This window comes from Nansenia antarctica, assembly GCF_963989245.1.
Source record: "Nansenia antarctica genome assembly, chromosome: 1".
Classification (NCBI taxonomy): Eukaryota; Metazoa; Chordata; class Actinopteri; order Argentiniformes; family Microstomatidae; genus Nansenia; species Nansenia antarctica.
In genome coordinates, this window is record NC_137674.1 from 25,397,117 (window position 1) to 25,411,464 (window position 14,348).

General features: G+C 41.1%; 2 protein-coding genes across 3 annotated transcripts; one reads left to right on the forward strand and one right to left on the reverse strand.

The window, feature by feature from the left end:
• The first annotated feature begins 222 nt into the window (after positions 1–222).
• Positions 223–2,938, forward strand: ndufaf1 (NADH:ubiquinone oxidoreductase complex assembly factor 1). 2 transcript variants are annotated; one of them, XM_080537477.1, is made up of 5 exons: positions 223–349; positions 487–1,026; positions 1,411–1,596; positions 1,844–1,918; positions 2,537–2,938. In XM_080537477.1, the coding sequence occupies exons 2-5, from the start codon at positions 493–495 to the stop codon at positions 2,675–2,677; spliced, it is 936 nt and encodes a 311-aa protein (XP_080393603.1). In that variant the 5' UTR covers positions 223–349; positions 487–492; the 3' UTR covers positions 2,678–2,938. The 2 variants fall into 2 exon arrangements, with proteins under 2 accessions (XP_080393603.1, XP_080393604.1); XM_080537478.1 differs by lacking the exon at positions 223–349 and having other exon boundaries at positions 386–1,026.
• Positions 2,939–3,579: 641 nt separating this feature from the next.
• On the reverse strand, positions 3,580–10,601 carry nusap1 (nucleolar and spindle associated protein 1; the record flags this gene model as incomplete). Its single annotated transcript, XM_080543569.1, has 12 exons — positions 3,580–3,744; positions 4,288–4,384; positions 4,473–4,589; positions 4,735–4,892; positions 5,705–5,862; positions 6,399–6,449; positions 6,557–6,669; positions 6,885–6,977; positions 8,193–8,349; positions 9,405–9,587; positions 10,100–10,165; positions 10,527–10,601. The coding sequence occupies 12 exons, from the start codon at positions 10,599–10,601 to the stop codon at positions 3,657–3,659; spliced, it is 1,356 nt and encodes a 451-aa protein (XP_080399695.1). The 3' UTR covers positions 3,580–3,656.
• Between the last annotated feature and the right edge of the window lie 3,747 nt (positions 10,602–14,348).

A 14,348-nucleotide genomic window follows, 5' to 3' on the forward strand; every position in this document is an offset into this window, starting at 1 on the left:
TAATGGTCAGTTATTTTATATGATTAATTTGGGAGGAGACCTAATTCTCATTCAAATAAAATCAGTGTACATTTTTGTTGTGGAGCACCGACAAACGGAACCGAGTACTCGACGACGTTTGTTTCCAGACGGCTTTCGTCAAGACGGACCCCAACCTTGTCAAAACGTTCCATGATATCTTAGAACTACAATCTCTGACCGAACTGCTCTTCGGTTGATAGTGCGAGGGATAAAATAAATGCTTAGTTATGAATACATCGTGTGTCGTATAGTCCATTCTCAATATTCGGGAAAATAGGGAGAATTGTGACATACAAGCTACTAAAGCCTTCAGTCTTGGTTGCTAAGGGTAAGCATGTGAGAGATCCTGTCATGAAGAGCTGTCAAATTGAATTGATAGGATTTATTCTGTGATCGATATGTTATGGAAATAGCTATACATATATCTGCCCTGTATTTAACTAACAGTATCTCTTGCCCATACAGTGATAGATGGTAAGATCAGGCTTTTCTATGGCCTTATCAAGGACCACAAATGTTATTTCAGTGAGATTGTTGGGCTCCGCTTACAGCCGTGACCTCTTGGCCCCCGCGGCTCCCCACTGGTCTGTGGCGCGGAGGAGTGTGGCTCAGCAGAAGTACAGACGGCCAGGCCAGCCCAAGGACAACACCCCGCCATGGAAAAAGATCACATTTGATTTCACAAAAGGTGTGGAGGGGATACGGAAGCATTTTTCCCTTCTGAAAAACGAGATTGTTGAGCGCTGGACAGGGCCAGAAGGCCGGACACTCATCGAGCACATCCAGGAGCAGACCAGAGTGGTATGGGAGTTCAGAGGGCCCGAGAGCCTGGAGCACTGGGCAGTCTCCTCAGACCACGAGATAGGGGGCCGGAGTGAAGCCTACATGAAGCTGGGCAGGAACAATACGACAGGTCTTCTATATGGTACTCTCTGCTCTGACCCTCCAAGGGATGGAGAGACACGTTACAGTGGCTACTGTACATTGCGCTCCAAACAGCCACTGGTGGGTGATATTAACTCGTGACGTTAGAATGATATGGTTCTGTCTCCATTTTTGTCAAAATTTAGTTTTTTTTACATAATCTGATCCATTAGGTGTTTATTAATGCCTGTGTGGTGTTCTTTTTGAAATGTGGATTTTTTTTGGGTTAGTTAATAATATACAAAGGTTCCATCTCACAGAACATAATGGAATGTAAAAACTTTGATGCTCAATATCTCTGAACTGCCCTAAACGGAGATAGAACCTTATAATTCTAAGCTCACGAACTGTCAGTGAATGGTCATTACACATTGAGCATGTCTGGCCTTGTTATCATTGAATTCATTCATTATCATTCAAGTATTCATATTTTCATCAAGTCTCAAAACATTGTTATCTTTCTAGGTTTCATTTGATAGGAAAAAGCACCACGACTGGTCCAGCTTCAACACCCTCCATCTCCGTATCCGTGGCGACGGGCGGCCATGGATGATCAACGTTGGAGCTGAGACGTACTTCTCCCATCAGAGGGATGATATGTACAGTTACTTCCTGTATACGAGGGGCGGACCTTACTGGCAGGATGTCAAGGTAGTGTTCTGAAAGCATCAGTGTGGTGGTTTTGAGAAGTAGAAGTTATTAAGCTTTCCCCGATATGTAGGTTTGTCTTCATTTGAGCATTTGACTGTAGTGTTAAGTTTGCTCCACAGAAAGTCTAGTTTAGTGTGTCTGCAGTCACTGTGTTATCCTGTTTAGTGTGTCTGCAGTCACTGTGCTATCCTGTTTAATGTGGTCCTACAATCTTTTGGTGCAAGACTAAGATCTGGTTACCCTACAGATTCCATTCTCCAAATTCTTCCTGGCTAATCGTGGGAGAATACAAGACAATCAGCATCCTATCTGGTTGGACAAGGTATACGAGCACAAATACACTAGAACACTACTATGCATTTCAAATTCAGTCAAATGTATGTTTAGGACATTTCTGCTTGATTCGGTTGTTAAGTCGTGACGTGCTTCCGGGTCCAACGTTGGCTGAGGCGCTCTCTTCGAAATGCCGCAGTAATAATAATAATTCATTATATTTTAATAGCGCTTTTCCGAGGCTCAAAGACGCTGACAATATGGGAAAAACGGGAAAGTGCCGTGTCCCTTGTTGTATGAATAGATCCGAGTCTAAAAAACGATTGAACTGTCATTCTACCGCTTTAGTACACTGGTACTCTGGTGCGGGGAATCTCTAGTTTGGACCCGGAAATTGCTAAACGTCACACGTGACGTCAGACTTAACAACCGAATTGGGTTACAGTAGATATTGACAGGAAGAGGGGGGAGGGATGACATGTAGAGGATCAGAATCGAACTAGCAACCTTGTGACAGTGGTATGCGCATAGTGTGTTATGCCACTAAGTGCCCCACGCAAATGTACTTCTGAACGTATTTGATTGTACTACTCAGGACTGGGGAAGATTTACTATGATATACTGTTCTTGCTTCGTATCCTCACTTTGTCTGCTTCTGTGTTTTCAGGTGAACACAATTGGAATGACATTGGGCGACAAAGCAGATGGTCCATTTCAACTTGAGATAGATTTTATTGCTTTGTGTAATGATCGCGCTCACACAGAAGAGTTTGCTTATGAAGTATACAAACGGAACCCACAGGTCTGAGGACAGCAAGCAGTAGCCTCCCAAAGAAACAACATACAACATCGCTGAGGAAATGACATTTTTACTACAGGATTAACACCAAGTAATTATTATTGGTATATTTTTTGTATAAATCTAGCATGTACATTCTAAGAGGTAATCACACATGAATTACAGAAGACCAAACTGTACAAAATATTTATTATAACTCAAACAAATCCTTGCTCTAAACTACAAGTAAAAAAACTGCTGTACATTAAAGGAAACATGTTAATACTGTACATCAGGGGTGCTCATTACGTCGATCGCGATCGACCGCGAAGGCAGTGTGGGTAGATCACACGGCATTGGAGAAAAAAAAAAAGTTAAAAAAAAGTATTTTTTTTTTTTTTTTCCCCCTGTGTGGTCCAGACGGGACGCCTCCCGTCTGGACCACACAGGAGAGGGCATCACTCAGCCCCGCGCCGCCTCACAACACACACACACACACACACACACACAGACAGACAGACACAAGCACACACACATGCACACACAGACAGACAGACAGACAGACACACACACACACACACACACACAGACAGACAGACAGACAGACACACACACACTCCGCCACCCGGAGACGTCGATGGCACCTGGCTTGGCACTGGCCAGTCTGGTGTAAACCACTCAGAGCTCCTGAGTTAATGTTAATGTTAATGGACTACCAGTGTGAATATTTGTTATATAGTTTAATAAATCTCTTATTTGATTTTGAAACAGTGTAGCTTGGCCTTAATTTGTTATTATTACAGTACATTTTTGTGTTCGCAGCAATGGCAATATGTTGTATTTGGTTGGTAGATCTTGTTGAGCTGGTAATTTGAAAAGTAGCTCACAAGCCTAAAAAGTGTGAGCACCCCTGCTGTACATTATGCATTAATGTTTTTTTTTTTTTAAAGATCCAAACATAAGTACAAGGACTGATAACAGGTTGAAAGATACAAATGTTTAAAAATAATCAGGTCATGACCAGACCTCTCTTGGCCCCCAGCATCTTCTCTTTCTTCTGCTTCCTGCCTTCAGTGTGTTTCGTTCTGCGTTCCTCCCTTTAAAACAAGCATTATGGAAATATTTACCAGGGTTCCTACAAGTTTCAAGTCAAATTTAAGACCTTTTTTAGACCAGATATACTTTTTGACCTGTTCGCGATACCATATAATAGCTTTTTGTAGCTTCATTCACCAATAATTTCTCCCGGGTGCAGCGAATTGGCACTTTTTGGGTTCCAGCTTGATTAATTTCCATGTAAATAGATGTGGTTGGACTGATTTCCTTGCAGGACAAGCTAATCTCATTTTTTAGATCTAGCACCTAATTTTTTAGACCTAATAACTGAAACTTTGGGCCTTTTTAGGCCTTGTAAATCGGATTGCTAGATTTTAGACTTTAAGGCTTTTTAAGACCAGCGCAGGAACCCTGATTTACTATACAAATCACCAAACGAGACATTCTTCAGGGGAGTTGACATTGTTTTCCTATACCAAGCACCAATTCATTGTTGAAGCCTGCTATTCAAAGAGAAATTGACGTAGTTAAGAACTGATTTTTCACACTGTTTCAAATTTTGATTTATCATAGAGTAAACACACCTTGTCGGAACCTTGTGTTGTTTGTAATTCGTCGTCTCATGTGACCCAGTGGTTTCCACTGTGTTTTCTTTGGTCACTGCAAACGGCTTCAGCTTTCCTATCAAGGGGTAAAAACAGTAGGGGTCAACCTGAAGTTCTGCTTTTAAAATGACAATTCAGGTAACAATTCAATTCAGGTGACATACCTGTGTGAGGCTTGTAGGCGAGGGGCCGAGAGAGACTGGCCTTCAGATCAAACTGTGGCTTCGTGTTTGTTCCAGGGGTGTTTGAAATACTCGTGTTCCCACTGAAGACATACGTTCCTTTGGAATTTAAAAGAAAACCGTCAATAAAAGGATAATTCACTCAAATTACAAAAGCAAACAAATAAGCAACAGAAGTAATAACAAATAAAAAGTGTGGTTAGTGGCTGTGGCTAGATAAACAGAACCATTGGTGGGATGTTACCTGGAGTCTTTGTGGTTGAGACAGCAGACGGCTTCTTAATGCCAGTCTTCCCAGCAGGGGTAGACTGTTTTCCAGGTGTTGCGACACGGATTGACATGCGAGCTGGCGTTTTCACCATGGACCGCTTGTGCTCGTTGTCCTCTGTAGCTTGAGAGAACCTGCACCCAAACCAACATCAGTTATACACTGTAGGTTTATTACAAGAAATGACCATGCATGTACTATTCGGTTGTTAAGTCGTGACGTGTTTCCGGGTCCAACGTTGGCTGAGGCGCTCTCTTCGAAATGCCTCAGTAATAATAATAATTCATTATATTTATATAGCGCTTTTCCAAGGCTCAAAGACGCTGACAATATGGGAAAAACTGGGAAGTGCCGAGTCTAAAAAGCAAAAAGAAAAAAAAAAAGCTCTAAAAAGAGTCTAAAAAGCGATTGAACTGTCATTCTACCGCTTTAGTACTCTAGTACGTAAATGTTTTATTTGGACCCGGAAATTGCTAAACGTCACGCGTGACGTCAGACGTAACAACCGAATAGAGATAACCGTCCACACTACCGTCGGGCTAGTGGTGGTCTAGTGGATAGTGAGTTGGACTTGGGATCGGAAGGTTGTGAGTTCAAATCCCGCCTGAAGCCACACCACTACTAGTGTGCCCTTGGGTAAGGCACTTAGCCCTCAGTTACTCCAGGGGGAATGTCCCTGTAATTCGTAATTGTAAGTCGCTTTGGATAAAAGCGTCTGCTAAATGGCAAAATTATTATTATTATTATTATAACCGAGATGTAGCAGTTAGTAATGTATTGTTATATGAAGATGTGTGAAACGCATCAGAAGTCAAATCAAAAGGTCCTGAGTGGCATGTCTGCACCTTTGAAGGAAATGTAATATAACATGTCAACATAAATGCAAATTAAAAAAAGTTGCATAGTATTTGGGATCAGACAGAGAAAACGGTGGTTGATGTCTCACCGAACGTTGATCCGGCGAGTAGAAAGGACAGTGGGTCTGAATGCGACATTGTCCTCCTGGGCAGGCTTGCTGGCAGAGAGCTGGGTGCATCTGCGCTTGTCTGTGGCAGGTCTCTTATCCACAGGAGTGAACAGGGAGGTTCGTCTCAGGTCTGACCTCTGCAGAGCACACAAGCAAATGGATCACCATGCCAACAAAGATGTTTTGATCAGGGTTCCTACAAGTTTCAACAAGTCAAATTTAAGACGTTCTTTAGACCTCTTTGAATAGAATTTTAGACCTATTCGCGACACCATAGGATAGCTTTTTGTCACCCTCGAGGTAATGAAATTAGGGATTTCACTGCCATACAGACAATTGACATTATTTTGGTTCCAACTTGATTAATTTCCGCATAAATAGATGTGGTCGGACTGATTTCCGTGTAGGATCTCATTTTTAAGACCTAGCACCTCATTTTTAGACCAAATAACTGTAATGTGAGACCCTTTTAGGCCTTATAGTTTGGATTGCTGGATTTGAGACTTTAAGGCTTTTTAAGACCAGCGCAGGATTGATGTCGGATCAACCACCACACAGTAGTTTAGTATTATTCGATTCATAGAATGAATTCACAACTATGTACTTTTACGACAGTGAGCAAAAAAATAACTGAGTTGATAGTTAGTTAGTTGACAGTTGATGTGCAACTTACTGCTGGAGTTTCTCCTGCAGTTGGTTTCATGACGGCCTTTTCTGAAAGCATCTGTGAAGAAAGAGGTTTAGTAGTAGAGTATGCACTTTATCCAGTACTTTATTGAATACCCTCTCTTCTAATGGCATCTTAAACACATTTATTTATTATACAGTTACCTTCAACTCCTTCACTGGGTTTCTGTAGACATCCACTTGTTTGGTCGTCCTTTGGTGATATGAATCAATGGACTCCATCTTTCTGAAGTGTGCCTCGTGGAGTTTTTTGAAGTCTAATATTGAGAGAAAGTATTGTTATTTCCCAGATTATTCTAGGACTATGGTCCTAACAGTGATATCTTGTAACCAAGCTGTCTCTGACAACACAGATAGATCTGAGATCTCAATAAGGGGAGAGAGTGTGCAGAATTACATCTTAAATGTGATAGAAAATGACTCGTGTGTTTTTTGCAGGTTTGAAGGGGTACACAACATCATTCACACTTACTTGGTGTAGTAGGCCTCAGCATAGGTTTAGTCCTCTTCAGAAGCCCCTCATGTCGAGGGATTCTGCCTGCTCTCCCCACCTTCTGTTCTCCTCCTACACAATGTATCGTGATGTTAGAATTATAAGGTTCTATCTCCATTTTGGTCAAAATTGAGTTTTGTACATAATCTGACCCTTTAGGTGTTTATTAATGCCTGTGTGGTGTTATTTAAAAAATGTTGAAATGTTTTAGTTAGTAATTCATAAAATACAAAGGTTCCATCTCACAAAATATAATGGAATGTAAAAACTTTGATGCTCAATATCTCTGAACTGCCCTAAACGGAGATAGAACCTTGTGATTCTAAGCTCACGGTATGTGAATGATGACAGTCACAAATGTACACAGACTGTAGACAATTCCCCCCCCCCCCAGCTTAATTTTGAAGACATACCTAAGGAGTTACACATGACATCTCTCCCTCTGTGACCATGAGTGGAAGCTGCAGTTAGATTGAGCTTTGTTTACACTAGCCATCGGTACTAGCCAGCTTCCTTCACAACATCGGTTATCCAGACCATCAAAATAAGATCATGTCAAGTTAACAGCTAATAATAATATTTGCGACGGATAGTTTTTATTTGCTATTTTTTTATTCTAGAACTAGCTACAATTTGACAAGACTTGGCTGTAACTTCCTGAAAAAAAATCAACACACTAATACCATAGCGCCCCACCAATGCTTGGATTGGCTCGAGAGATCACTACACTATCGCTTAACAATCCCTGCAGACTTTAAGGCCATTCTTTTATTTAACCTTTTTTTTTGTAGGAGGTCTAACCATACAAATGGTTACAAATACAAAATTACAACAGAACAGAATCAAGAAAAATAACAAATGTTTTTAACAAAGAGATCCTCAATTAAAACGTTAAACTGCCAGAGTGGCACCAGATTATATTCGGTTGTTATGTCTGACGTCACTTTGTGACGTTTAGCAATTTCCGGGTCCAAATAAAAAAAATCCCTGCACCAGAGTACCAGTGTACTGAAGCGGTAGAGAATGACAGTTCAATCGTTTTTTAGACTCGGATCTATTCATACAACAAGGGACACAGCACTTTCCCGTTTTTCCCATATTTGTCAGCGTCTTTGAGCCTAGGAAAAGTGCTATACAAATATAATGAATTATTATCATTACTGCGGCATTTCGAAGAGAGCGCCTCAGCCAATGTTGGACCCGGAAACACATCACGACTTAACAACCGAATGATGGAGTACAATTTTTAGTGCAGCTAGAAAAGACACATCAGAGCCTGAGACCAACCTTTCTGGGATGCACCTGAGGCTGCGTCTTTGTGATCAGGTTCAGCTTCAGGATCCGTTTCCTTGGTCTTCTCAGCCGCCACAGCCATCCCAGAATCCTCTACTTCAGACAGCCTCCTCCTCTTGGCACTTGCAGAGCCAACGCTGGGTTCAGCCTCCTTGTCAATAATAATACATTTATTGAGGAATGGTTAATTTCCCCCCCAGAGCAAACACCTTGATGTAGTTACACAGCAGGAGAAGGTTCTGGGTAGTTAACCCATTCTTACATGAGAAAAAGTAGCTAAACCTTTACAGAAAGGGCGTGTAGACTGAAGACCCATCTCTTCAGGTTACACCTTAACGGCTCCTCCTGAGACATCTACTGCCCCCCCAGCACTGTGTCTCCTGAGAGACACCTGCTTTTCCCCTCTACTGTGTCCCCTAACACTTCTATTGCCCTCCTTGTACTGTTTCTGTTCTCCAGTGTCAAAAAGGCTAGGTTTAGAAGATGGTGATAGAATAAGGTTTTTCCTTCTATCAATGGCCCCGGGCCTGAGCTGGATTACTCTCCCTGCTACGACTGGTGGCAAGCCCGGATTATCCATATATTGCATCGGGTGAACGCCCTGGGGCACCAGCCAATGGGGCTCTTCCTTACCCTGCCAGTTACCAACTGCGAGGGCGAGAGATCCTTCTCACAACTCAAACGAGGGAAGTATGACCTCAGAAACACTATGGGACAGTGTCTGCACTTTCCCTGCTGGCAATTGAATCCGAGTTGGTCAAAGAGATGGACTTTGATGGACTTTGAGGATTTAGTCAACGACTTTGCCTGCGGAAAATCAAGAAAAAAGAAGTTCTGCTAAAGGTAAGGATGATTATTTGGGGCTAATATGACGCTGTGGCTGATTTGGGCCTGTGTGATGCACAGGGTAATAGCCTACGTCTGATACAGCATCACGAAGGTGAGCAGAGCGGCAAAGAGAGAGGCGCTGTTTATTTCCATTTTTGGACTTGGTTGGTATTGAGCTTGTTTTATTGTAGTATACAGTATGTGCATTTTCCCCCTTTGTTATGGTTACACATCAAGTCTGGTCACCCTAGGGGGTTAATCCGGGCCTGACTGGTGGATTGATGATTCACTTGCTTAGTCAAATGTATTGATTGTAAGTCGCTTTGGAATAAGGCGTCTGCTAAATGCCAAAAATGTAAAAATGTAAAATATGTATACCTCAGCTGGACTGAGTGACACCTCCGGGTCACATTCTGCCTGAGCGTCTCCCAAACGCTTCCTCTTAGTCTTCTGGCCTTTACCGCGACGCTTGGTCACAAACACACTGACAGCAGGACTTCTAGGTACTACTGGCTCATCTGCAGCATCATCACCTGCACCAACATCCTCATCCTCAGGTTCCTGAGAAACAACCGCATTGATCATTGAAAAGTGCACCGTTAAATATTGATGTCATCTCTTAGGGGTAAGCCGAGATGTGATCATCAGTGATGAACTGGAAAAACATAAGGCTGGAGAAACGGTTGATGAATGGTATGTGTGACACGAGCACAATGTTTAGCTGGATTCATGGCATAGACAGATTGGTATATTTTCCATAGATAGTAGCATCAGTGTTGCCAGATGGGCGGGTTTCCAGCCCAATTGGGCTAGTTTAGGTTGCATTGTGCTGGTAAAATTGGGCTTGGGCTGGTGGACAGAATTTTTTAAATATGTATTATGATATTTCATATGCTATAATATTTGGCCTGTTTTTTAATCAATTTGGGCGGATTTTGGGCACTGATTGGGCTGGTAAACATCAGACCAATCTGGCAACACTGAGTAGCATTCGAATTTCAACAGTTATTAATCTGACCATTATCTAGTTACTTGGTAAAGCTTAGCTACAACACAACAGCTAGCCAGGTTACCTGTATAACTGCCAGACCTTCCTGCTGTTGGTAGTGCTCCTTCAGCGCTTTCAGAAGCTTGTCAGCCTGGATTTAAAACAAGACCGGAGCAACGACACGAAACACGATAAAGCAAACAAGTTTAGCAAAGTGATCCATTGGAAAACCGTGGTACATATTGGGCCGGTTTCACAGATGAGGCCTAGTTAAGCCTAGTCCTGGACTAAATCACACTTTCAATGCAAAATCTCAACTGAAGATGCTTTTTAGTCTAGGATCAGGTTTAAACCTTGTCTGTGAAACCGGCAACAATGGCACACACACCCATTTGCACTCTCAAGAGCGATACACAAGGCTAACAAGGCTAACTTACACAACTTCGCATCTGCATGGACATTAGCTAGCTAGCTGCTATCGCGTTAGCTTAACAAAGAATCATGCGATTTACCTTCATATTTGCTTTAAGTCCATTCTCTTTAGACAAACGCCGTAATTCGGCATACTTCATTGAGTCCAAATCCATCTTTAATCGGGTAGATTTAAACCTTTTTTAAAACAATCAGCTCGCTTTTCAGCTAGCGACATTCAAACACGTCTCGCTGGAAGCTGTGTATTATTTGGTTATCGCGCCTAACGGAAAAAATGTCGCGTTTCAAAAAGAGGGAACCAACGAGAATCCGACATTCATGTTTAAGCCATTCGATTGGCTAGTTTATGTACACATGAAGTATCTCGTAGCCTATCAAAACCGAGTTGTTTGGCTCCGCCTATTTCCCACAGTCAGTGGCAGACGGCGTGAGCGATTTGTGAGGCAAAACAAACGAGCGTGTTGTTCTGCTGTTACTACGGAGGATTTGAACGAGAAAAGCGATTCATTTCATGATATAAATATGTCAACGGAGACTGTAAACCAACAACATGTTAATGAGATGACTCTTCATTGTGGAAAATGCAACACCGTGTTGAGTGATTCCTTCGGAATTTGTGGAGAGGCCTTAGCCTCTGTAGTCTGTTTTAGTAAGTTACTTTCTTTTGTTTAAAAAGACATACACGTGACGATGCACGACGATTTGTATGATCAGGAATCGTCTGCAAACGTTTTCAAGCCAAAATGCCTGACCACCAATTGATTTGCTATAGATGTGAACGTTTTGTCACTGACTGAGGCATGACAACTACCCTTCCGTGTTTGCAAAGAACTCACATTGTGAAAAGTCACATATATTTGCTTTCATACCAATCTGCATACAAACATATGAAAGGCCTCATTGTAGCTGGAAAAGTGCACCGTTAAATATTGATGTCATCTCTTAGGGGTAAGCCGAGATGTGATCATCGGTGATGAACTGGAAAAACATAAGGCTGGAGAAACGGTTGATGAATGGTATGTGTGACACAAGCACTATGTTTAGCTGCGAATGCGCGTCTAGAGCAAAGCTAGTTCTAATGTCATGCTCCTTGGTTTCCCTCTAGTGTTTATAGTGCTCTTCACTGCTCGGGCTGTGACTGTCCAGTGGGTAAGGTCCTTCACTCAGCCCCACAGCATTTGGCTTCCCTGCGCTCCCTCTTTCTCCTCCAGAAGGAAAACATGTATTGGTAAGTTCCAGATTCTTCCATTGGACATCAGACAGGCATGCGTGAAAGTGTTCAAAACCAAGTTGAAGACCCACCTGTTTTCTGTTGTCGAAATGTCATGACTTTTGTATTTGTGCTGTGAAATAAGTGTTTTTAAATTGAAATAGCTGTTTTAAATTGTTGTTTACCTATTGTATTTGTGCTGTGAAATTATGTGTTTTTAAATTGAAATAGTTGTTTTAAATTGTTGCTTACCTATTGAAAAGCACTTTGACGTAAAGCGCTATACAAATAAAGTTATTATTATTATTATTATTATTTTGTAAAGACATGTCAGTCATTCAAAAATAATGTGCCTGAAGTACAGTTTGCATTACTTGTTAAATCTATCAGTATACCTGCACAGTTCTTTTAGAACCTCTGATACTCATAGAAAGAAGCAATGCTATCGCTGGGGGTGTTCCAGCAGGTAAACTTAATAGATTTGAAAAAGGTAAATGCTGCCAAAATGTATTCGTTCAACATTCAATAATAAAATGCTATATTCAACCCCCCCAGTTATATTTTCAGCAGAGCCTCTATGGTGATGGCGTCAAAGTTCAACTTTGATCTGAGTCCCATTGTCAAAAGTATAAGTGAGGTAGGTAAGACCACTCTAATGGAGCTGACCCTGTCAAGTGTGGTGTGTGTTTGTTTGCTAAGTGTGTGTATCACATAGCAGAGTAGAACACATTTTCCTGTTGTAACAGATGGACAAATAAAATAGTCATCTATTCTATTTCAACATGTTGCTTTAACCAATCCAGTTATGTACAATCAGTGATCTTTTCAATCTTGTGAAGATAGGACCCAAGTTCTTTGTATAGTTAGTTAGATAGTCTACTGACAAACAGTATAGTACAGATGGTCTATAACAAGAACCTCAAAGTTCTGCCAAACAAACATGTTATTGAACTAATGTATGCCTTTCCAACTAATGGCTCTCCCCCTTCTTTTGTTTTTACCACTTAATTCTGAAATTCAAGCAAAAACAGACATTGGAAGCTCAACTTGAGCACCTGTCTCGACAGAGGGAAGGCTAAGTGGAAGCAACGTCATTGAAGTGGATTAGAGAACTGCAAATAATGATCCTGTCTTGGGGCAGTTGTATGTAAACAGCACTTTGTGTTCCTACAGTCTGTTACTGTGCTTCAAGGAATTATTTGTTTGAGTGTCCTTAGGGTATTGTGAAAATATATGGAGAAATATTTGTAATAAACAAAGACGATTTATCTATGCAACTAGCACCATGCTGCTCTTTTATTGCTGAATTTCTGATGCAGATTTTTCAGTGAATACAAAACCAGACAAGAGGCTCATAACAGCATGCCTAGTGCCTCCCTCGGGAGTGCATAGTTAAATCTAAACTTACAGTACATAGTCAAGTCATTCGGTGGTAAAGTCGATCAACATTGTTCATTAAAGCAATTTTACCCCCTCCCCCTCACACACCTTCATGTAGAAATTACACATATCATTTACAGATCTAGTCTGTTTCAGCATTGGTACATTTTGGCGCAACTGTTGACTAGTTTTAACACCACATCCATCAAACGCAGAAACGGTAGCACAGTCTTGTTGGGTTCTCAGAACAAAAGGTTTACACATTAACACAAGCTGATCATTGTTGGATTCCAAAGAAGGTTTCCAACATAACATTTTGGGCCTGTATAATCAAAACAAGAGGGCTTGAACAACATGCTTAGGCAACGACCATCCCGTCATTTAGGCAGTGTGATCTTATACTGTCAGATCCAATTGTAACATTTCCGTATCATTGTTCTATTAATCGACATTTAGTACAAAGTTGGATTATTGCATGCAATACAAATTATTTAGTTGTCTTAATCATGCATAATTTTCTATGCACACGTTCATCCTTGCTAAATTATATTAACAAACTCTATATCTATTATACCAACCATTTCATAACATTGAATACAGAATACAGTATTGAAGACAGGATAATGATAATTAATTAATGAATGATAGGAAAGTGCTTTACATTATATATTTCGTCCAACCATGTCATTGAAGTCAAGTGGGCCTCCGTGGGCCTGTCCATCAAATCCAAGAAGACCATCGTATCAGAGGATGAACACAATTGCTTTCAATTATAAACATGTATCTACAGCAGTGGTTTTCAACGCTCTCCTCGGGGACCACAAGCCGTTCCACATAGTTGATCTGCTCCACCACCAGCACACCTGATTCAACTAATCAAGTACAAATCATAATTGCTTTGCACTTGATTAGTTGAATCAGATGTGCTGGTGGTGGAACAGATCAAATATGTGGAACGGCTGGTGGTCCCCGAGGAGAGGTTTGAGAACCACTGATCTACAGTATGCTTTGAAGATGTTGCAAAATGTTCAAAGAATGTAGACATGAAAAGCATTCAAATATTTTTCCTAAATCTTGTATTTCGAGAATGCTTATGAATCTGCATTGTAAATTGATTTGCCTGTTTCTTTTAGTACATGGTGCTATTATGTTCTCATGGATGTCCTGTTCCGAGTTCATTCTGTATTCTAAAGCCAACAACACAATACACTTCCCTGTTAACAAAAGTTTTAATATACATAGCTACGAGTATGCAAAAAGACTAAATACCCTGGCACTAAAATCATGCATAATTGTTATTACTTCTAAATCT